The following is a 25972-nucleotide window of genomic DNA, read 5'->3' on the forward strand; positions in this document are numbered from 1 at the left end:
GATAGACCTATTCAGATAGCAGCCGATAAGACAGCTAACGATTAGCGGGCCGCAGATGGGCGTTCAGGTAACGTCGCGACGGAGGGGCCAGTTGGATAACTCCAGTCGTGAAGGCCCGGTGGGGCTCCGCATCGGCAGTAAAACGGGTCCGGATAGGTGATTGTAGCCCAGGAGTGACTGATGGAAGTCTTCGGCTGGCTAGCTCCGGAATAATTTATGTTTGCTCCGGGATCGACGTAAGCCAATAGTCACACGGATAGCAGCTAGCTAGCTGTGAGATCCAGGTATAAATGTCCAGAGCTTGCAGTTGAAATCCAGGGATATGGAGAGAAAAATAGGTCCGGCATGTTCTGGTCTGAGTCGCGTTGAACAAAACTGCCGATAGATTTTCGAGCTAAAGGATAGCTGATGACCACAAACCGTGGTTAGCTGAATACTAACATTAGCCAGTAAAGTGGCTAGCTTGTGGCTAGCTTCTGGCTAGTTTCTGGTTAGCTTCTGGCTAGCTTCTGGTTAGCTTCTGGCTAGCTTCTGGTTAGCTTCTGATTAGCTTCTGGCTAGCTTCTATTGTGGGTTTCAGATTTGAGGTAAATAATACTTTTTTTTAATTGGTGAGGTGGGTTGCAGGAGAGTGTTTTGAAGTTGAGTTTTTGGAAAAGAAAATATATAAAAGATATGCAAAGAAAGGTGTAAATATATATATACATGGGACACGACTAGACGAGGACAAAGGACGTCTGACTGCTGTGCCATCTTGGGTAATGTTATAGATATAGAAAGTAGAGAGTGTCTCTAGATGCAGAAAGAAAAGTGTCTCTAGTTATAGAAATAAGAGTGTCTCTAGATATAGAAATAATAGAGTGTCTCTAGATATAGAAAGAAAAGAGTGTCTCTAGTTATAGTGTCTCTAGATGTAGAATGAATTGAGTGCCTCTAGATATAGAAAGAATAGTGTCTCTAGATGTTGAATGAATATAGTGTCTCTAGATATAGAAAGAAAAGTGTCTCTAGACGTAGAAAGAAATTAATGTCTCTAGATATAGAAAGAATAGAATGTTTCTAGATATAGAAAGACTAGTGTCTCTAGCTCTCTCTCTCTCTCTCTCTCTCTCTCTCTCTCTCTCTCTCTCTCTCTCTCTCTCTCTCTCTCTCTCTCTCTCTCTCTCTCTCTCTCTCTCTCTCTCTCTCTCTCTCTCTCTCTCTCTCTCTCTCTCTCTCTCTCTCTCTCTCTCTCTCTCTCTCTCTCTCTCTCTCTCTCTCTCTCTCTCTCTCTCTCTCTCTCTCTCTCTCTCTCTCTCTCTCTCTCTCTCTCTCTCTCTCTCTCTCTCTCTCTCTCTCTCTCTCTCTCTCTCTCTCTCTCTCTCTCTCTCTCTCTCTCTCTCTCTCTCTCTCTCTCTCTCTCTCTCTCTCTCTCTCTCTCTCAAGCACTTACCTCTCCAGCCACAGAAAAAACATTTCAGCCTTCCAAATAGTAGTGTTATTCTACTTCAGCCATTTTCTATTTGCACTGAATTATTTAACCTAAAATCTAAAAGTGGTGGGCTTTAGGGGCTTTGGTGTGGAGGGAGCATGCTCTAGAGGTCACAGCGGATTGGTCCCTGGCGGCGATGTAAGTGGTGGTCCCTGAGGACAATATTGGATGAGGCCGACCTCGAGGCTTCGCTTCGCCCTTCAGATACACAGCAGAACAGACGTAGGGTTGAGGCCTAAAGAGGTTTGTGGCTTGCTTTCTAGCACTTGAGTGTTGACGTTTTAAAATGAAAGGAAAATAGAATTCACATCACACAGAGGTTGCGTCGGTACCCTTTTCACCATGTAGTGCACTACTTTTGACCATTACTCATCGGGCTCTGGTCAAAAGCAGTGCACTACAGAGGGAATAGGGTGTCATTTTGGATGCACCCAGAGTCTATATCATGTTTTCTCTGAAAAGTATTTCAAAGTCAACATTTAGCTCTCACTGACAGAAGATTAGATCCTTAACAGGGGTCCAAACGATAGATATTCAGTTAAGATTCACATCGTTTGGGAATGATTTAAATATTTATGAAAAAGAGATGGAATTGGGGATGTAGTCAGACCCACCACTGAGCCAGGCATCACATGAGACATTTCACCCTGACGCTGTCTGCATCACAAATGGCTCCCTATTCCCTATAGTGCACACTTTTTGACCAGGGCCCTTAGGGAACAGGACACCATTTGGAACGCAGAACCCTGACAGTATCAGGGTGGGCCTAGTAGATATTGTAATAAAGGTAATGTGTCCATGAAACTGTGTAATTGTGCTATTATAGCTTAGCAGCATCCTCTCCTGCTGTGCTTTCGTGGCTCATGAATACCTAGTTTATTCAAGGATGTATTTTCAGGAAACGGGTGTGGGAACGACGACGCTTGATTCAGGGGTGTATTTTCAGGGAACGGGTGTGGGAACGACGACGCTTGATTCAGGGGTGTATTTTCAGGGAACGGGTGTGGGAACGACGACGCTTGATTCAGGGGTGTATTTTCAGGGAACGGGTGTGGGAATAATGACACTCGGTTTGCACGTTTATAAAGGCCTCAGAATCGTGTCAGTTTCCCGCTGAAATAATACATTGAATAAAAATATTGTCCTAATTGCTTTAAAAAGAGGCCTAAGACAGGGATGTCCCCTCTCCCCTATCCTGTTTGCACTGGCCATTTAACTGCTTGCAGAAATAATTAGATAGGACCCACAACGTAACAGGAATCAGTATTTGTAAACATGAATATAAACTAAAATGATGATTTACCTGACCAATATTTAAAACCTAATGCCCCTTCTGATAAAAAAATAAAAATCAGAATACTAAAATAGCTCAGGATGTAAAATGAACGTGGAAGATAAAACAAAATATTGGCAATAGGAAAAATAAAATTTATGAAACAATACTTTAAATGGACCGCAAAAAAATATGAAATACTTAGGACGCTAAATAAGTAACAACAAAAAACAAATACATAAAACGTTATTCCATTAATCCCAAAAAATTAAAGCGGATCTAATTAAAATGAACAATCTTCCTATAAATCTTAAAGGTAGATTAAATCTCTTTAGCATGGCATTATGGCTGCCAAAGTTTTTGTATTTATTTTCATTCATACCAAAGACATTCTTTAGAAATGTTTACTCGGTCATAACAGACTGTACAAATTAAAGGCATGGAAACAGTAAGTGACTCAGTAACAGGAAATACATGTATTTCCATGACATTATTAAAAGTACTTTTGGACTCACCAATGTAGATAGTTTCAAGTACATGCAACTTAAAAGTTACATCAGAGCAACCTTGAGAGAATCTTATTTGAGTCAGAAAAAGGATATTCATATGATTGGTAAACTAGCCTTGTAGAGTTCCTATCGAACTGAACTATTGGAAGCAAGAAAAAGAACTGTGTGTTGGCACAATATGGAGAGAAAGTTGGAGCATAACTAACGACATTACAGTTAACAAGAAATGTATGCTTAATCCAGCATAAACTAATGTATAGAATTTATTACACAAGAGATAAAATTCACAATTTTTACAGCACAACGGCAGAGTCATTAATCCATATTTTCTGGGAATGCTATGTATAAAGTCAGGAAGAAAGGAAATATACAAATCTAATCAAGCTTTATGTATACAGCACAGTTCGGACATGGAATGCAAACTCAATGTACTTTACTGAAAAAAAAAACGAATAAAAAAATTATAAAATAAAATATTTACTTCACAACAAACACAAGATAATAAACAAAATAATCACACTAACTGAACAAATAAGAAGGAAAACCCCAAAAAAAACAAAGATATCTTTTTAATATGTCCACAGTTTCAGCCCCCCTCAGGTTCTCCACCAAACTATTCCAGAGGCTGGGGGCATAATAACTAAAGGCTGCCTGTCCATGCCTCAGGGTCCTAGGCTTTGGGATCATTGAAAGGTCAGTTCCAGAAGACCTGAGGGACCTACTGGGTACATACAGTAATTCAAATCATGTTTGACATGTATTGGGGTGCACAATCATGGATTGATTTTAAAAACAAATAGAATCATCTTCACATGTATTGTTAAACTCACAGGCAGCCAGGACAAAGACCTTAAAACCGGTGTAATGTGTTCTCTCCGCCTGGTCTTGGTCAGTACCCTGTGCTGCGCATTCTGTATGTTTTGCATTTGACCAATGGCTTTCATGAGTAGACCAGTCAGGAGAGCATTACAGTATTCAACCCTGCTCGTAATAAAAGCAAGGATGAGTCTCTCTGTATCAGCCTGAGAGAGAAATTGCCGCACTAAGCTATTTTGGTCACATTCCTAACGTGTGATTTGTAATTTAATTCAGCATCTGAAATAACACTTAGGTTTTTCACTTGGTGTTTTATCTTTATTGCCCATTAATTAAAATGTGTTGCTAAATTCTCTCTCTGTGCTTTGGCTCCAACATTAATAAGTACCTCAGTCTTGTCTTGATTTAGGTGAAGAAAGTTGTGATCCATCCAACTATTTAAATCACTAATACGGTCTAATAATTTATCTGTGGAGCTAAAAATCCTTTGATGACACAGAAATGAAAAGTTGTGTATCCTCTGAGTAGCAGTGAAAATCAATGCTGTGCTTTCTGATAACGCTGCCAAGGGTTATCAAATATAAACTGAACAGTCCCGGACACATAATCAAACCTTCTGGAATGCCACATGTGATATATATTTTCTCTAAATTATGTTCACCAAGGTTTACAAAAAAAACTCTCAACCGGTAAAATAGGTCCTAAACCAATTTAGAACTGGAACAGAGAGGCCAACCCACCTCTCCAGTCTGTCCAGAAGGACATCATGGTCAACCGTATCGAATGCAGCACTTAAAATCTAAGAGCACAAGAACAAGAGAGCTGTTTGGCATCTGTGTTTTGCTCTAAGATAATCTATCACTTTAACTAAGGCTGTCTCTGTGCTGTGGTGGGCATCGAAAACCAGAGTGGGATTTAAACAAAATACAGTTTACATGTTAGTCATTTAGCAGACGCTCTTATCCAGAGTGAATTACAAGAGCAAGACACATACTTTATCAGCTAGTGGATTTGAGCAAGAAACATTTGGTTACTGATTCAATGCTTTAACCACTAGACAACCTGCCACAAGTCTACTTCATTTGGTTACTAGTTCAATGCTTTAACCACTAGGCAACCTGCCACAAGTCTACTTCATTTGGTTACTGGTTCAATGCTTTAACCACTAGGCAACCTGCCACAAGTCTACTTCATTTGGTTACTAGTTCAATGCTTTAACCACTAGACAACCTGCCACAAGTCTACTTCATTTGGTTACTAGTTCAATGCTTTAACCACTAGGCAACCTGCCACAAGTCTACTTCATTTGGTTACTGGTTCAATGCTTTAACCACTAGACAACCTGCCACAAGTCTACTTCATTTGGTTACTAGTTCAATGCTTTAACCACTAGGCAACCTGCCACAAGTCTACTTCATTTGGTTACTAGTTCAATGCTTTAACCACAACCTGCCACAAGTCTACTTCATTTGGTTACTAGTTCAATGCTTTAACCACAACCTGCCACAAGTCTACTTCATTTGGTTACTGGTTCAATGCTTTAACCACTAGGCAACCTGCCACAAGTCTACTTCATTCGGTTACTAGTTCAATGCTTTAACCACTAGACAACCTGCCACAAGTCTACTTCATTTTGCTGTTTGATTGCCGTTTTTATTTGTACATTTTGCTTAAAAATGGAAAGTTGGAGATTGGCCGTATATTGCTTAAAGCTTAAGAATCTAGATGGCTTCTCTTCAGAAGGGGTTTCACTATAGCAGTGTTGAGAGCACTGGGGAAAGTGGTTACTGTAAGTAGAAGTCTTAAATTGTGATATCACTTTCCTGAGCATGTCTATTTCAACCAGGGAAAATACATCCATAGTTTATTTGCGTGGAAGGCTAGAGCACAGATCATCAAACTTCATCAAACTTCTCATCAGCTCAAAAAATATATATAATACAATGAAAAATGTAATATTATCTAAAAACAAAACAGAATTGTCTCCCTTTTGTTGTGCATGGATGGATGGATGGATGGATGGATGGATGGATGGATGGATGGATGGATGGATGGATGGATGGATGGATGGATGGTGGATGGATGGATGGATGGATGGATGGATGGATGGATGGTGGATGGATGGATGGATGGATGGATGGATGGTGGATGGATGGATGGATGGATGGTGGATGGATGGATGGATGGATGGATGGATGGATGGATGGTGGATGGATGGATGGATGGATGGATGGATGGATGGATGGTGGATGGATGGATGGATGGATGGATGGGTGGGTGGATGGATGGATGGATGGATGGATGGATGGAGATTTGATATTGTGGACCCGCAACTGTAAAAACACATTGACTCAAAGGAACACCTACACACACACACACACACACACACACACACACACACAAGCTCACACACACTTGTCTTGTGTGGGTAGAGGTATAATTGACTTGTATGTCTTCAATAATGACACTTCTGCCTACACCTAACCCCTACTCCCTACTCCCTACCCTACTCCATTATCTCCTACCCCCTACTTCCTACCCTCTACTCCCTACACCATACCCCCTTCTCCAAACTCCTTACTCCCTACCCCCTACCCCCTTCTCCCAACTTCTTACTCCCTACCCCCTACCCCCTTCTCCCAACTCCTTACTCCCTACCCCATAACCCCTAGTCCCTAGTCCCTACCCCCAACTCCCTACCCCCTTCTCCCAGCTCCTTACCGCCTACTCCCTGCCCCTTACCTGTAAATAATGCTGTGGTGACTGTCTAACTGCTATAACTAAACGGCTGCTGCTTCACTGTCACACGTGTGCTGTGTGGAGCACTCAGCTGAGGTAGAACATTTAGAGGATTAATCAAGCCTGTCACACCAATTAGTCAACACCTGTCCTGAACAGAGGGTGTTTATGCTACCGCTCAACTAATAGTCGGTTAGGGAAAAATCCATTGCAGATGTCATGCACACATCATTGCTAATTCCATACTGACATACTGTATATCTCCGTTGATACAACTTACATGGGAACGTGCTATGTCGATTTTCTGAACACATAACCGGAGGGGAGTAGACAGTGGTTCAACCAAAGTGAGATGAGGTGTAGACAGAGGTTCAACCAAAGTGAGATGAGGTGTAGACAGAGGTTCAACTAAAGTGAAATGAGGTGTAGACAGTGGTTCAACCAAAGTGAGATGAGGTGTAGACAGAGATTCAACTAAAGTGAGATGAGGTGTAGACAGAGGTTCAACTAAAGTGAGATGAGGTGTAGACAGTGGTTCAACTAAAGTGAGATGAGGTGCCTCCAAAAATCTCAAGAACATATGCAGGAAGAGAAATAGACTATCACTAAAACTCTGAACTGAGCTGCTTTGTTTGAGGCAGGTTATAGGTGAATGTAATGGTGGTTAATAAAACAGACTTCTTATTCTTAGCTTGTGGACGAACTGCCGTGACGTACTGCCTGACACCACGTAACCTGGCAACCGCGAGGTTATGGAACCTGCCGTGAATGTAACCTCGGAACCACGAGGTTCCGGAACCTGCCGTGAATGTAACCTCGGAACCACGAGGTTACGGAACCTGCCTTGAATTTAACCCCGGGACCGCGAGGTTACGGAACCTGCCTTGAATTTAACCCCGGGACCACGCGGTTACGGAACCTGCCGTGAATGTAACCTCCCTACATGTAAGTGCCTTGGAGAAACGTCTCATTTCGCCTTGTAAAGTTACTGACCAGGGTGTGTGAAGACGACAGAAAGGTCAGCTGTCTGTTCTCTCTCTCCCTCTCCCTCTCCCTCTCCCTCTCCGTCTCTCTCTCTCTCTCTCTCTCTCTCTCTCTCTCTCTCATGTTAGATAAGGACCAGAGGGGTCATGTTGGACAAGGACAGAGCACCACATCCTAGACCTGCCTGATACCACTCTCGTGAGAGATCTCCGGTGAACCTACTGGAGCCATTCAGCGTAACACACAAAAAGGGCTTTAAAGATTTTAGTTCTGAAAGGTGCATCAGCAAACAACATGACGGAGGAGGGATGCAAAACATACATTCGATTGATTGATTTATTGATTGATTGACAGAGACACATATCCACTTGTGATGTTAAACTGTATCTCAGCTTTAACAAACTCTTTTAACTACAAAAGATACAAAAATATTCTTAGAATGAAAAGTATTTATTTGTGTGATAGGACCTGTTGTGGAGGATCATATACCCAGCTCAGCACGATAACACTCCTTTCCCTCCGACCTGGCAGCCGGCCAAATGACTCAGAAAGGAAAATCGATAAGGCCATGGAAATAACCTCCTGACATATGCATTTTCACGACAGCCCGGCACTGAGCGAGAGAAATAACACTCAAACACACCATGGACAGCCCGGGACTGAGAGCCAGAGAGATACACATATGCCATTGTTCTTTCTCTCTCTGACAGAGGGTATTTTTAATGGCAGAGGTGATGTATGTGTCCATAGCTAGGTTGAAACAGGTATTCATTATTACGGAACCTGACGTGAATATAACCTCGGGGCGGCAGGGTAGCCTAGTGGTTAGAGCGTTGGAACCGGAAGATTGCAAGTTCAAATTCCTGAGCTGACAAGGTACAAATCTGTCATTCTGCCCCTGAACAAGGCAGTTAACCCACTGTTCCTAGGCCGTCATTGAAAATAAGAATTTGTTCTTAATTAACTGACTTGCCTAGATAAATAAAGGTAAAATAAAAATTACGTTTAGCATTGAGTTAGAGTAGTAGAGTAAATCTATAGTGTATTTGGATTGCTTATGGAGTATGTACTTTCTTTATAGGGTATTTTTCTATTGCTTAGAATATTTATAGTGTGTACATATTATTGATATTAATTATATAGTATTTATCCTGTTTATATAATATTTATATTATTTATAGAGTATTTATATTGTTTATAGAGTATTTATATTGTTTATATAGTGTGTATAGTGTATTTCTATATTTTATAGATTATTTACGGTGTTTATATGGTTTTTATATCACGTATAGAGTGTTTACATTGTTAATATAGTATTTATATTGTTTATAGAGTATTTATAGTGTTTGTATAGTATTTTTAGTATTTTTAGTATATTTATATATTTTCTATATTATTTATAGTGTTTATATGGTATTTATACATGTATAGAGTGTTTACATTTTAGTAGAATAGTTATATTGTTTATAGAGTGTTTACATTTTAGTAGAATAGTTATATTGTTTATAGAGTGTTTCGAATTTTTATTGAATATTTATATTGTTTATAGATTATTTATGTTGCTTATAGTGTATTTATAGTGCTTATAGCATATTTATATTCTTTATAGAGTATTGATATTGTTTATAGAGTATTTATAGTGTTTACAGAGTATTTAAATTGTTTATAGAGTATTTATATTCTTTATAGAGTATTGATATTGTTTATAGAGTATTTATATTGTTTATAGAGTATTGATATTGTTTATAGAGTATTTATATTGTTTATAGAGTATTTATATTCTTTATAGAGTATTGATATTGTTTATAGAGTATTTATATCATGTATAGATTATTTATAATTCTTATAGGTTATTTATATCACTTATAGAGTATTTATATTGTTTATAGAGTATTTATATTACTTATAGAGTACTTAAATTGTTTATGGAGTATATATATATATATATATATATATATATATATATATATACTACACTGGGCTTTTATATTTTTAAATATTACTCAAGGCCCCTGGAAGGTTTGGAGAAAACACATTAAGATAGAACAGATATGTTTGATTGGTGTTTCCAGAACAATATAGGAAAGACAATGGTGTGAAAATGTTTACTAATTAAATTCCCAAGTCAAAGCCAGAAACACTAACCCAGATAGTTTTTTTGTTCACTATAAAACATTTATTGGGTTGGCTTGCCAACCAAAGATTTTGAAAATGTGGCAGGTGGTTGCTCTCCCGTGAGACAACGATCATTGGCCCCCTCTTTCCTCACTCTGGTCTGATTCTCCTGTTGCCTAACACAGCCGACACAGACATGAGACGCACAGTAGAGGGCCAGTGACAGAACACAAGCTATTGATGTATGCTTTTAGATGGGGTACTGTAATATTTTGTACCAATTTGCAGAGTGGCTCTCAATCTTCAAACAATTCGCAGTTACACTATCTAGAAGAGGTACATGCTTTCATCATACATGGAAAATGTTGACTGAAAACCCTCACTCTCCTGAATCACGTCATCAGACATATGCTACATACCTTTGAAAGCTGGTGATTGAATGAGGGGGATTGAATGAATTGGGGTTAGCTGAAAGACAGTATAACTGTTACATGTTTCTGTTCCTAAAGTTAGACATCTTTTCTCTTCATCGCGCCAGGCACGCTGCATCGCAGCCACGCGCTGCCTATTATTAATCAAACTAGCAATGCAAAGAATATTTGTAACTAAAACTCCAGCGAACATAGATGCATATATAACCAGGACAAAGACAGTTTCTAGTCATGTCCAGTAACATTGATTATTAAGGAAAAAAATGCTATTTTAACTGCACTGATGCGGCAGGTAGCCTAGTAAAGAGCGGTAGGCCAGTAACTGAAAGGTAGCTAATTTGAATCCCAGCAAGGTGGAAAATTCTGCTGCTCTGCCCTTGAGCAAGGTAGTTAACCCCCGACAGCAACTTTGATGTGGACATCGATTAAGGCAGCCCCCTGCACCTCTTGGATTCAGAGGGTTTGGGTTAAATGTGGATGACACATTTAAGGTTGAAGGCATTGAGTTGCTTAACCTACTAGGTATCCCCCTTAGCTAGCTTTAGATAAGCTAACTGACTAGTTAGTTAACGCAAGACTCGTGTCAATAAGTATCGCATATGCATTTGTAATGCGTACATTCTAAATTCTATAGTTGTACATCAACATTCTATGATTTCTCGGTGAAGTCTTCTTCACCACACTGGCTAAACAGTTAACAGTAACAAGCTAGCGGCCGCAAGGCAAACATATCAAATTACTTTGGGAATTTTCCACAATGTGTGGGTGTGTAAATAGTAAATATTTTCAAAATATTAAACTTGTATTTCACATTGTTAGATTTTTTGTTATTCACCTCAGTTCAATGTTGGTAGGAGCCTTGACCTTACTAGCTAGCTAAATACAATAACACTCCTGGCTCACATGTCAGGTTACAGGGTACGAGGTTACAGGGGAGTGGTAAGTGCGACACGATTGTGAGTGGTGCATGCACTGGAGAAACAAGTGAGGGAGGGGAACAAGAAGAGGGCCATCAAGCTAAAGAAGTCAGTCCCAGATGAGTTTTCCAATGGAGCCCTCTTTGTCTGGCGAGGTAAATGATGGGAAGCTCCATTGTAAGAAGATTACTTTTCCTGGTTCAAAAACAGTGTCCTATCCTGGAGCCCGAGTAAATGACATTAATGAGCTACTCCTGAATGTACTACACCAGGACATGGACATCGATTCTATCGTAGTCCATGTGGGTTTTAATGACATTATTAAGGGCACTCTGAGTTTTTGATACTAGATTTCAAACAGTGGATTGACTCTTTGCTAGACACTAATAAAATACTAATCATATCTGGCCTTGGGTCCTGTCTGAATTGTGGTATTGCTTTAGCAGGAGTGTTTCTCTTCACAACCGGCTACATTATTATTGTAATTGTAACTTTTACCTTTTGGAAACAAAACACTTTTTTTCAAATATCTTTTAGTTATAAAATCTTCTCCCCAATTTTGTGGTATCCAATTGGTAGTTACAGTCTTCTCTCATCGCTGCAACTTCCGTACGGACTCGGGAGAAGTGAAGGTCAAGAGCTGTGCGTCCTCCGAAACACGACCCAAACAAGTTGCACTGCTTCTTGACACAATGCCCACTTAACCCGGAAGCCAGCCGCAGCAACGTGTCAGAGGAAACACTGTACACCTGGCAACCATGGCAACCATGCCGGACGACGCTGGGCCAATTGTGCACCGCCCCATGAGGGTTCCGGTTGTGGCCGGCCGCGACAGAGCCTGGACTCAAACCCAGAATCTCTAGTGGCACAGCTTGTACTGCGATGCAGTCCCTTAGATCACTGTGCCACTTTGGAGGCCACAAAACACATTTCATAAGGAGGATGGGAACCACCCCAAAAAATGGTGCTCCTCTATCCTTTCACAGCATTGTAAGGCTGCGTTGAGACAACGACTTATCAATGACCCATTAAGAAAAATTCCTCATCAATCCCCATGGAAAAATTAGCAAACTTAGGCATGACATGGCAGCAACAAACCTTGACACTACACACCCAGGTATATCTGACCAAATCATGAAAGACAATAATTGTAATTTTAAAATCCATAAAGTGAGCGTGGCAGAAGTGAAAATAATTATTGTTGTCTATCAACAATGACAAGCCACCAGGGTCTGACAACTTGGATGGAGAATTACTGAGGATAATAGTGAACAATGTTGACGTTCTTATTTGCCATATCTTCAGTACTAGCCTACTATAAAATGTGTGCCCCCACTCCTGGGGGGAAGCAAAAGTCATTCAGCTTCCAAAGAATAGTAAAGCCCCATTTTCTGGTTCAAATAGCCAACCAGTCAACCTGTTACCAACCTTTAGTAAAGTTTTCAAAATAATTCTGTTTGACCAGATACAAAGCTCTTTTACAGTAATCAAATTGACAACAGACTTTCAGCATGCTTATAGAGAAGGGCATTCAAAAAGCACAGCACTTACTCAAATGACTGATGATTGGCTGAGATGAGAATTGATGAGAAAAAAATTGTGGGGGCTGTTCTGACATTGTTGATCGTGGTCTGCTGCTGGAAAAATGTATGTGTTATGGCTTTACATCCCCTGCTATAATTGTGGATAAGGAGTTACCTGTCTAACAGAACACAGAGGGTGTTCTGTAATGGAAGCCTCTCCAACATAATCCAGGTAGAATCAGGAATTCCCCAGGGCAGCTGTCTATGCACCTTACTTTTTTCAATCTTTACTAACGACATGCAACTGGCTTTGAGTAAAGTCTATGTTTGCGGATGACTCAACACTATAGATGTCAGCTATTACAGCGACTGAAATGACTGCAACAAATAACAAAGAACTGCAGTTAGTTTCAGAATGGGTGGCCAAGAATAAATTAGTCCTAAATATTTAAAAAAAAGTAAAAGCTTTGTATTTGGGACAAATCATTCACTAAACCCTAAACCTCAACTAATTATTGTACTAAATATTGTGGAAACTGAGTAAGTGAAGATGACTAAACTTCTTGGAGTAACCCTTGACTATAAACTATCATGGTCAAAATATATTGATACAACAGTAGCTAACATGGGGAGAAGTCTGTCCACAATAAAGAGCTGCTCTACCTTCTTAACACTATCAACAAGGCAGGTCCTACAGGCCCTAGTTTTGTTGCACCTGGACTACTGTTCAGTCATGTGGTCAGGTGCCACTAAGAGGGACTAAGGAGTATTGCAATTGGCTCAGAACAGGGAAGCACGGCTGGACCTCGGATGTACACAGAGAGCTAATATTAATAATATTCATGTTAATCTCTAAAGGCTGAAACTTTTATTTATGAGAGGTATTGACATGTTGAAAGCATTGAGCTGTCTGCTTAAACAATTAGCACACAGCTCAGACCCCCATGCATACCCCACAAGACATGCCACACGAGGTCTCTTCACAATCCTCAAGTCCAGAACAGACTATGGGAGGCGCACAGTACTATATAGAGCCATGACTACATGGAACTCTATTCCACATCAGGTAACTGATGCAGCAGTAGAATCAGATTGAAAAAATAGAAATAAAAATACACCTTATGGAACAGCGTGGACTGTGAAGTAACACAAACATTGGCACAGACACACACACACACACACACACACACGCATACACACATAATAGCATATGGACTATGCACACAGTGGCGTAGGGGGCTGAGGGCACACACCTAGTGTGTTGTGAAATCTGTTATGAATGTGTTAATTTTGCTGGACCCAAGGAAGAGTCTTGGCAGCCGCTAATGGGGATCCATAAAAATTACAAATATAAAATACACTACAGAACAGCACAGAACGCAACGCAGCATCACAGAGCGATAAAACACTAACTTGATTATTTTCCTTTTTTTTCTGACAGCACAATATGCAGAACAGAGGGATACAAATACAATACTTATAAAATAAATAAAATCGCTGAGCTCCTGTGAAAATATTGGGGGGGGGGGGGTCACTTATAAGCCAGACATCACTTGACTTTATCTACATTTTACAGCCTGGGTTTAAAATGTATTAAATATAGTTTTTCTCACCCATCTACACACAATACCCCATAATGACAATGTGAAAACATGTCATGAAATTCTGAAATATCTCATTGACTTAAAGTATTCAACCCCCTCAGTCAATACATGTTAGAAACACCTTTAGCTGTGATTACAGGTACGTCTCTAAGAGCTTTGCACACCTGGATAGTACAATAAGTTGGTTGTTGATCATTGATAGATTGCCATTTTCAAGTCTTGCCATAGACAAGCTGATTTACATCAAAACGGTAACTAGGCCACTCAGGAACATTCAATGTCATCTTGGTAAACAACTCCAGTGTAGATTTGTGTTTTCGGCTATTGTCCTTCTGAAAAGTGAATTTGTCTCTCAGTGTCTGGTGGAAAACAGACTGAACCAGGTTTTCCTGTAGGATTTTGCCTGTGCTTAGCTCTGTTCTGTTTTTTTATCCTAAAGTCCTTGCCAATGACAAGCTTACCCATAACATGATGCAGCCATCACCATGCTTGACAATATGAAGAGTGGTACTCAGTGATGTGTTGTGTTGGATTTGCCTTAAACATAACACTTCATATTCAGGACAAAAAGTGCATTTCTTTACCACATTTGTGGCAGTATTATTTTGTGCCCTATTGCAAACAGGATGCATGTTTTGGAAGATTGAATCCCTGACGTGACAAGGTAAAAATCTGTTGTTCTGCCCCTGAACAAGGCAGTTAACCCACTGTACCTAGGTTGTCATTGAAAATAAGAATTTGTTCTTAACTGAATTGCCTAGTTAAATAAAGGTTAAAAAAAAAGGTAAAATATCTGAGTGGTTTCCTTCCTCTCTGGCAACTGAGTTAGGACGGATGCCTGTATCTTTGTAGTGACTGGGTGTATTGATACACCATCCAAAGAGTCATTAATAACTTCACCATCCTCAAAGGAATATTCAATGTCTGCTTTATTTATTTTTATTCATCTACCAATCGGTGACCTTTCTTTGAGAGACATTCTAAAACTTCCCTGGTCTTTGTGGTTGAATCTGTGTTTAAAACTCACTGCTCGACTGAGGGACCTTGCAGATAGTTCTATGTGTGGGGTACAGAGAGTACAGAAAATAATGTTAAACACTATTATTGCGCACAGAATGAGTCCATGCAACTTGTTATGACTTGTTAAGCAGATATTTAGTCATGAACTTATTTAGGCTTGCCATAACAAAAGGGGTTGATTCAAGACAATTTAAGCTTTTCATGTTTTCTTAATTTGTAAAAATGTTTAAAAAAAATATTATATTATGTTTATATTATGTTTCTTTTGTTTAGGCCAGTGAAACAAAATCTCAATCTAATCCATTTTAAATTCAGGCTGGAACACAACAGAAGGTGGAAAAAGTCAAGGGTTGTTGTCACGCCCTGACCTTAGAGAGCCGTTTTATTTCTCAATTTGGTTAGGTCAGGGTGTGATTTGGGGTGGGCATTCTATGTTGTCTATTTCCTTGTTTTTGGCCGAGTATGGTTCCCAATCAGAGGCAGCTGTCTATTGGTGACAGACCAGCTAGATCTACTGTCACTATTATATTATGACAGACCAGCTATATCTACAGTCTCTATTATAATATGACAGACCAGCTAGATCTACTATCTCTATTAAATTATGATAGACGAGCTAGATCTACTGTCTCTATTATAATATGACAGAGCAGCTAGATCTACTGTCTCTATTATATTACGACAGACCAGCTAGATCTACTGTCTCTGTTATATTATGACATCCCAGCTAGATCTAAAGTCTCTATTATATTATGACTGATCAGCTAGATCTACTGTCTCTATTATATTATGACAGACCAGCTAGATCTACTGTCTCTATTATAATATGACAGTCCAGCTAGATCTATGATACTTAGGCAGCCCTTTTTCCCACTTTCTGTTGTGGGATCTTGTTTTTGTTAGTTGCTGGTTTAGCGCTACAATACTTTACGTGTCATTTATCTTTCTTGTTTTTTTGGGTTTGTTCATTTAATAAATTCAAAATGTACGCCTACCACCCTGCACCTTGGTCTCATTCCGATGACAGCCGTAACAGTTGTGTATACTTTCTGATGTCACTGTTAATCAGTTAAAGTAAAATGTGTTTATATTCTCTGCAGCACAGGCCAGTATATCGTGCTCCTATCAAATAAATGTTGCCGAAGATCAGAGTGATGAGTGTAGAGGAAATTAAAGTGGGATGACTACAGCATTGTTTCTCTCTTTGGTAAAACCACTAGTTGTAAGGGATTTGATACTAGTCCTACTCTTTGGAATGACATCTATATAATGTGACTAGTGCTACAGTTGGAACTTAGAAAGGGATGAGAAGAGCCTCTGTCTTTACACTCTCTCTTGTGTTAAACCACCAGCTGTTAAGCCATATGATAGAAGCTGTCGCCCTACTGTTTGGACAGAAGTCTTCTGTGCCTTATAACAGTTTGAGATCGTTCCAGCGTTGCTGCTGTCTCTGAACCAAGATGATATCTCTCTAGGGATGACATCTCTCTAGGGATGAGGTTTCTCTAGGGATGAGGTTTCTCTAGGGATGAGGTTTCTATAGGGATGACATATCTCTAGGGGCGAGGTTTCTCTAGAGATGAGGTTTCTCTAGGGATGAGGTTTCTCTAGGGATGAGGTTTCTCTAGGGATGAGGTTTCTCTAGGGATGACATATCTCTAGGGGCGAGGTTTCTCTAGAGATGAGGTTTCTCTAGGGATGAGGTTTCTCTAGGGATGATGTTTCTATAGGGATGAGGTTTCTCTAGGGATGACATATCTCTAGGGATGACGTTTCTCTAGAGATGAGGTTTCTCTAGGGATGAGGTTTCTCTAGGGATGAGGTTTCTCTAGGGATGACATATCTCTAGGGATGAGGTTTCTCTAGGGATGAGGTTTCTCTAGGGGTGAGGTTTCTCTAGGGATGATGTTTCTCTAGGGATGACATCTCTCTAGGGATGACATCTCTCTAGGGATGAGGTTTCTCTAGGGATGAGGTTTCTCTAGGGATGACATATCTCTAGGGATGAGGTTTCTCTAGGGATGAGGTTTCTCTAGGGATTAGGTTTCTATAGGGATGAGGTTTCTCTAGGGATTGCATCGCTCTAGGGATGAGGTTTCTCTAGGGATGAGGTTTCTCTAGGGATGAGGTTTCTATAGGGATGAAGTTTCTCTAGGGATGACAAATCTCTAGGGATGAGGTTTCTCTAGGGATGAGGTTTCTATAGGGATGAGGTTTCACTAGGGATGAAGTTTCTCTAGGGATGACATATCTCTAGGGATGACAAGTCTCTAGGGATGACATCTCTCTATGGATGAGGTTTCTTTAGGGATGAGGTTTCTTTAGGGATGAGGTCTGTCTAGGGATGACATCTCTCTAGGGAAGAGGTCTCTCTAGGGATGAGGTTTCTCTAGGGATGAGGTTTCTCTAGGGAAAACATATCTCTAGGGATGAGGTTTCTCTAGATATTAGGTTTCTCTAGGGATGAGGTTTCTCTAGGGATGAGGTTTCTCTAGGGATGACATATCTCTAGGGATGAGTTTCTCTAGGGATGAGGTTTCTCTAGGGATGATGTTTCTCTAGGGATGACATCTCTCTAGGGATGACATCTCTCTAGGGATGAGGTTTCTCTAGGGATGAGGTTTCTCTAGGGATGACATATCTCTAGGGATGAGGTTTCTCTAGGGATGAGGTTTCTCTAGGGATTAGGTTTCTCTAGGGATGAGGTTTCTCTAGGGATGGCATCGCTCTAGGGATGAGGTTTCTCTAGGGATGAGGTTTCTCTAGGGATGAGGTTTCTCTGGGGATGAGGTTTCTATAGGGATAAGGTTTCTATAGGGATGAGGTTTCTATAGGGATGAGGTTTCTCTAGGGATGAATTTTCTCTAGGGATGACATATCTCTAGGGATGACATCTCTCTAGGGATGAGGTTTCTTTAGGGATGAGGTTTCTCTAGGGATGAGGTCTGTCTAGGGATGACATCTCTCTAGGGAAGAGGTCTCTCTAGGGATGAGGTTTCTCTAGGGATGAAGTCTGTATAGGGATGACATCTTTCTAGGGATGAGGTCTCTCTAGGGATGAGGCTTCTCCTTTTCTCTCTACTTCACAGCCAGCCAGAGTTAACATCAACTCAGTCCAACATCCATACGATCAGTACAGCACTACAAAGTTTCAAATGCATCCAGATTTAACTTAGTTAACTCTAAAAGCCCTCAATGATGAACTTCATTTAAATATCACCCTATCACATTAGGATAACCAGTGGTGTAGATTACACAAACAAATTTAAAAAAACACATTAAAGTTCAACTTAAGTTGTTTTGGGAGATATCTGTACTTTACGATTTATATTTTTGACAACTTTTACTTTTACTTCACTACATTACTAAAGAAAATGATACAGCTTTTACTCCATATATTTTCCCTGACACCCAAAAGCACTTCTTACATTTTGAATGCTTAGCAGGAGAGGACAGGACAGGAAATTGTCAAATCACACACTTATCAAGAGAACATCCCTGGTCATCCCTGCTGCCTCTGATCTGGCAGACTCACTAAACACAAATGCTTCATTTTCTAAATGATGTCTGAGTGTTGGAGTGTGCTCCTGGCTATCAGTAAATAAATAATGTAACAGATAATTGTGCCGTCTGGATGGCTTAAAACAAGGAATACGAAGTCACGTATACTTGTACTTTCGATACATACGTATATTTAAAACCAAATACATATAGACTCTTACTCAAGTTGTATTTTACTGGGTAACTTTTTACTTGAGTCATTTTGGGAACTTTTTCCATCACTTCATCACAGACAGCACCCATACTGTACGTTTCTATCGCGGCTTCAAATGCCTCCAGGTTTCAGGGAAGCTAAACCCCAAAGGCTAAAAGATGAGCACTCACTTATAAAAAAAAAAAAAAACGTGCATCCTGCACTACACTTCAAACGCCTCCAATTCAACAATCCACAATGACAGCACTCATTTGTGGACAGATTTTAAAACACCAACGGAAAGAATTGAAACCTTGAAGAATCGACCCTTGAAGTATCGAACCTTAAAGAATTGAACCTTGTGGAATTGAACCTTGAAGAATTGAACCTTGAAGATTTGAACCTTGAAGAATTGAACCTTGAAGAATTGAACCTTGAAGAATCGAAACCTTGAAGAATTGAACCTTGAAGAATTGAACCTTGAAGAATCGAAACCTTGAAGAATTGAACCTTGAAGAATTGAACCTTGAAGAATCATACCTTGAAGAATTGAATCTTGAAGAATTAAACCTTGAAGAATTAAACCTTGAAGAATGGAACCTTGAAGAATGGAACCTTGAAGAATTGAAACCTTGAAGAATTGAACATTGCAGAATTGAACCTTGGCCACCTGAGCTTTCACTGAATCCTCTCATTTGATGTTTGTTTGTAATGTGGTGATTATTCTGTCGAGCCGTTCTGTGACCTGTGATGCGTGTTGATATACTGAGTGGGCGGGCATAGCAGCAATCCAGTGGCTGCTCACATAGTAAGTACCTGTAATTCCAGTTCTCTGTCTCTCTCTGAGAGGCTCTCCATTACCACCAAGCAGCAGCATCATGTCCACCAGAGTATAATGACCACTGCAGGAGACCCCCCTCTCTCCTTTCCCCTTCCATCCCTGCCTTCCCCTCTCTCTCTCTCTCTCTCTCTCACTCTGTGTCTCTCTATCTGTCTCCTCTTTTTCTCTAGTTATTTATCTCTCTCTCTCTCTCTCTCTCTCTCTCTCTCTCTCTGTCTGTCTGTCTGTCTCTCTCTCTTTTTCTATCTCTCTCTCTGTGTCTCTCTCTCTTTCCTCTCTCATTCTCTCTCTCCCTGTCTTTTTCTCTCTTTCTCTTGCTGTCTCTCTCTCCTCTTTCTCTAGTCACACAGACAGCCTCTAAATATACCTCCCTGCTCCCTCCCTCTCACTCTCTCTCTTTCTCAGGTCCATCTCTCTCTCTCTCTCTCTCTCTCTCTCTCTCTCTCTCTCTCTCTCCTCTCTCCGTCTCTATGTCTCTCTATCTCATTCTCTCCCGCTTCCTCTCTATCTATATATATATTGTCTCCCCTCTCTCCCTATCTCTCTCTCTCTCCCTATCTCTCCCGCTCCCTTTCTTCTCTATCTATATATATTTCTCTCTCTCTCCCTCTCTCTCTCCCTCTCTCTCTCTCCCGCTCTCTCTCTCTTTCTGCTGTAGGTGTCTGCCAAGCTTAATGTGACGGAAGTCTCCCCTCCTATCCTTCTTTTCTCCCCCTCTCCTCTCTCTCCTTTACTCTCCTCTCTCTCCTCTCTCTCCTCCTCCTCCTCGCTTAATGCCGTAGCTGGAACCACTAAACCTGCTGTAACAAATTGTTGTATGGCCGCACATTTTCTTTGGACGGAAATCTCAGCTCTGTGCTGCTCTCGCTGTGCTATGCTGTTTGTAGCCAGATGGCACTGCACCAACGGAGGGATAAGCAGAGCTCTTACAAAGAGTTACATTCCCATGCAGTGTGTCGGGTTGTGTTATTGTGTACACTCTGGAGCCACAGCAGCAGATTTACAGCAGGGAGAGCGGGAGAGAGAGAGAGAGTCCCGAGAAAGAGAGAGTGAGAGAGAGTGAGAGAGAGTAGAGCACGGAGGTATATTTACAGTGTCTGTCTGTGTGGTGCCAGTAAGGGACATCCCCCATCACTCCCCTCCTCTGCTCCCGGTCTCAGTAATTCTAGATTAAATGACATCAGGTCTCCCGGTGAACGATGGAGTGAAGCGATAGCGGTGAGGGGTGGAGGGGGTTTTGGAGCCTGGGTAATGGCCCACAGCAGCCAGTCCTGGCCACAGTGAGGAGTGGAGGAGTAACTCTGTTCTTTCCTATTGTCTTTAAACAATATGTTGCTGCTGCTGCTGCCTGCTCCCTTCTCAGTGCCGTGCCACCTGACGCGCTGGCTATGTTAAACAGGATGCGGGAGGCAAGTGGAAAGAGGTGAGAGGGAGGAGAAGAGAGGAAGGAGGAGGTGGTAGGGAGGAGGGAGGGAGGGAGGAGAAGAGATGGTGGAGAGATGGTGTAGGAGGCGATAGGTTAGAGGCGGGATGGAGGAGGAGAGAGGAAGGAGGAGGTGGGAGGGAGGGAGGGAGCGAGGGAGGGAGGAGAGAGGAGGGAGGCAGGAGGAAGTGGGAGGGAGGGAGGGAGAGAATAGAAGAGGAGAGAGGCAGGAGGAGGCAGGAGGAAGTGGGAGGCAGGAGGAGGCAGGAGGAAGTGGGAGGCAGGAGGCAGAAGGAGGCAGGAGGAAGTGGGAGGCAGGAGGAAGTGGGAGGCAGGAGGAGGCAGGAGGCAGGAGGAGGCAGGAGGAGGCAGGAGGCAGGAGGAGGCAGGAGGCAGGAGGAGGCAGGAGGAAGTGGGAGGCTGCATGCTGCTACAACATAAGTGGGAATAGAGTGCTTCAATATTTTATCTCAAATCATTTCCAATTCTTTAAAGCGGGAGAGTCGGCTGTCAGGAAAGCTCTGTTCTGCTCGGCAGACGAATGTTTTGAGGGAGAACATAAGCAATTTCATCAGTAGCATATTCACATTCATATTCAAAGCTTTAAAAAGTGAAGGCATTTCTTCCTTTCAGGAACTCTTGCATTTTAATTATATTACTGTGTGTAGTGAGTAATCAGGGCAGCGTCACTGATAATATCCAGTGTGGGCGATGATCTTCCTAAATATGACAAACAATGGCGAGATCACACTTTTGTTTACATAATTAATAGGCAGGAAATCTATCCAAGAGTCTCTCTAGACATAGTTCTCCTCTTCCCTAATTTCCCCACTGTGTTGCCCCAGATTCCGAGTTCTGATTGTGGAATTGGATATGTTTGTTCAAGAATGCTAGTCTCTGATTGGACAAACAGAAGGATTAATAGTGTATTCTAGAATGCTAGTCTCTGATTCGACAAACAGAAGGATTAATAGTGTGTTCTAGAAGGCCAGAATCTGGTTGGACGAATAGAACGATTTGTTTGGAATCAGACTAAAACCCTAGCTATGGTAAAAGGATGATTAAGGACTATGACTGCATGTAGAGAGATCAGCAGCATCCTCGCTGTCCATCTGGTAGGAATTTAGACACGGCCACTGGTCAGAACATGTCCATCTGGGACACATTACCCATTATGTTCTGTTCTGTCAACAGTTGAGGAAATATCTTTTTTTTTTATGCGGAAAATAGCAGAGTCTAAACTGATTCAACCCCACACTAGTGTTGTGTGTTTACAGAAATATATATATATTTTTTTTATTTATTTTTAAGAAAGAGGCAAAGGCACCAAAAAAGAGTAAGACAGAGAGTATTACTGTTTGCTTCCATGTCCAACTAAGTCAAGTTAAAAGTTAAGAGCTAATTTAGTTCCAATGTTCTTATGGATAGATTGATTGGTGTCACAAACAAAATAGTTAATTATATATACACACACACACACACACACACACACACACATACACACACACACACACACACACACACACACACACACACACACACACACACACACACGCACACACACACGTATACTGACACATGCACACACACACACACACACATGCACACACACACGTATACTGACACATGCTCTAACACACACACACACACACACACACACATTGTGGTATTGTGGATATTATATTGTACCTCTGTAATAAGAGAGGAATAACATAACAACGATGTATTGCGTTATTTATGATGTTGGCTGTTATTGTTATTGTGTTTTGTCGTGATGTCATAGTTTTAATCATAATTGGAACCCAGGATCATAAGTTCTGGAATGCCTCCCTCCAGTCTGGCGTAGCAGAGAACACAAGCATCAGATACTCACTCAGACTCAAGGAGAAAGCATCAGATACTCACTCAGACTCAAGCAGAAAGCATCAGATACTCACTCGGGCACAAGGAGAAAGTAACACATGAGACAAAGTTAAGATGTAGAGTACTTACCAAGTTCTTGTTGCCATTTTTGCTGAGGGGTCCGCGGAAAACTCCCTTGATGTTCCTGAAGTGGCCGTTGCTGAGGTGAGTAGAACTGATGACAATGTAGTAGCAAGCCATGAGGCACGAGCTGGAGGGGGGGGTCTTCCACTGAGCGCACAGACAAACAGTCAGAATCAAGAGAAGCAAAAACAATGAAGTCTTACATCTACAAGAGCCTGGTCGTAGAGCTACAGAACCTGAACCAAAGTCCTTGTAACGGGGGGGGGCATTCAGTGTTCCATACTACGCTGATAGTCAGACGTCAAAGAGAATTCTACAGGTTTAAGGTCGAGGAGAACTAACTCCCTTTAAATCCTGCTGTGTGTTGTCAGCATGAGCCACTGCTCTGGTCACAACCCGAGGGTCAGTCCTTCAGTCAGGTGTGTTGGGAGAAGCCAACCCTCGCGTCAGTGAGTCTTGGAGCGTCACAACGTGGTCTTGAGCATCCACTGGAGCAGCAGTCAGTCAGTCAATCTGTCTCTCTTGAGCCACTTGAGAGTCAGTCAGTATGTCTCTCTTGAGCCACTTGAGAGTCAGTCAGTATGTCTCTCTTGAGCCACTTTGAGAGTCAGTCAGTATGTCTCTCTTGAGCCACTTGAGAGTCAGTCAGTATGTCTCTCTTGAGCCACTTGAGAGTCAGTCAGTATGTCTCTCTTGAGCCACTTGAGAGTCAGTCAGTATGTCTCTCTTGAGCCACTTCAGAGCGGTGTTGCTACGTGGGCTTTGTTTTCCGTCTTCCAGCTCTTCCAGACTCTCAACAGCAGTTCTCTCTTTCCGCCGCTCTACTTTTTCTCCTCTCGCATGGAGCTCCAGCAGCTGGGAGCAGGAAGAGAAACACAGCAGCTGCTTGACTTCAGTCTGTAGCGTCGTAACCCTGGTCCAGCCTCAGCCACAGTCTCTTGTTTCTTTACTCCGCCGAGTCTGTCTTTCAGGGGGCTTCCCGCTCTCTCTCTCTCTGATCCTCTGTCTGAATGCTGGCTGGTTCTAGTGAAGATGATGCGAGGTAGTAGCAGCGGTAGTGGTAGAGACTTGATGTAGCGACAGAAACAGGCATGGTGTTGTAGTGTTTCCTGTTTGCCGGTCCAGTGCACCGAGCCAATGAAAGAGAGCCACTGGTCGAGGAAAGGGCTCTCTGTTTCTCTCCCTGTGTGTCTGTCTGTCTCTCTCTCTCTTTCTCTCTCTCACACTCTCTCTGTCTATCTCTAGATCCACTGAGTCAGCCACTGCTCCCCAGCCAACCAGGATTCAGCAGTATCTCTCCCTCTCTCTTGCCGTGCATCACACTGCTTTCCTCACGCACACACACACACGCACACACACACATGCACACACACACACGCACGCACGCACGCACACACACACACACACACACACACACACACACACATAGCTCAACACAGTTCAACACACACACACGGACACAGACACCCACTCTCCCCTCCTCTCTCACCCTCCCTCCCCATCTCTCGCTCCCTCTCCTTCTCCCCCTCCCTTTCCTTCTCCCCATCCCTCTCCTTCTCCCCTCCTCACTCTCTCCCCACCTCCCCATCTCTCGCTCCCTCTCCTTCTCCCCCTCCCTCTCCTTCTCCCCATCCCTCTCCTTTTCCCCCTCCTCACTCTCTCCCTAACTCCCCATCTCTCGCTCCCTCTCCTTCTCCCCCTCCCTCTCCTTCTACCCCTCCCTCTCTTTCTACCCCTCCCTCTCCTTCTCCCCCTCCTTACTCTCTCTCTTTCTAATTTGGCTGTAAGAAGCTGAAGCAGTAGACGTGGAAAAGCAGGCAGAAGGGAGGACTGATGCTGCTAGCCCAGGAATGCACAAATGCTTCTGAGGATATTTGTTAACTACCCTGTCGTCCATCTTTGATTATATTAACCTGTATGTGATACTCTACTATATTAACCTGTAGGAGATACTCCATTATAATAACTAGTAGGATAATCTCTAGTATGTTAATCAGTAGGAGAAACTCTAGCATGTTAATCTGTAGGAGACACTATATTATATTAATCATGTTAATAAGGACATACTATTGTAAATCAATCTATAGGAGATACTCTAGCATGTTAATCTGTAGGAGACACTATATTATATTAATTATGTTAATAAGGACATACTATTGTAAATTAATCTGTAGGAGATACTCTAGCATGTTAATCTGTAGGAGCAACTCTATTATGTTAATCTGTAGGAGATACTCTAGCATGTTAATCTGTAGGATAATGTTAATCTGTAGGAGATACTCTAGCATGTTAATCTGTAGGAGATACTCTAGTATGTTAATCTGTACGAGACACTATAATATATTAATCTGTAGGGGATACTCTATTATGTTAATCCACAGGAGAACCTGTAGTTTGTTAATCTGTCGGAGATGCTATAATATGTTAATATGTAGGAGAAACTCTACTATGTTAATTTGTAGGACATACTCTGGTATGTTAATCTGTAGGATAATATATAGTATGTTAATCTGTATGTGATACTATATTATGTTAATCTTTAGGAGAAACTCTAGTATGTAAATCTGTAGGATTATCTCTAGTATGTTAATCTGTAGGATTATCTCTAGTATGTTAATCTGTATGT

At 41.5% G+C, this 25972-nt stretch overlaps 1 protein-coding gene across 1 annotated transcript in view; it reads right to left on the minus strand.

The window, feature by feature from the left end:
* LOC110502188 (zinc finger protein 804A) overlaps positions 1-24612 on the minus strand; it is a 140477-nt gene extending 115865 nt beyond the window's left edge. Inside the window, exon 1 of the mRNA XM_021580043.2 lies at positions 23353-24612. Within this exon, the coding sequence (XP_021435718.2) occupies positions 23353-23463 (111 nt within the window). The 5' untranslated portion in view covers positions 23464-24612. The remainder of the gene's footprint in view (positions 1-23352) is intronic.
* Positions 24613-25972: the final 1360 nt, after the last annotated feature.

The sequence above is a fragment of the Oncorhynchus mykiss genome, chromosome 22 (genome assembly GCF_013265735.2).
Source record: "Oncorhynchus mykiss isolate Arlee chromosome 22, USDA_OmykA_1.1, whole genome shotgun sequence".
Taxonomy (NCBI): domain Eukaryota; kingdom Metazoa; phylum Chordata; class Actinopteri; order Salmoniformes; family Salmonidae; genus Oncorhynchus; species Oncorhynchus mykiss.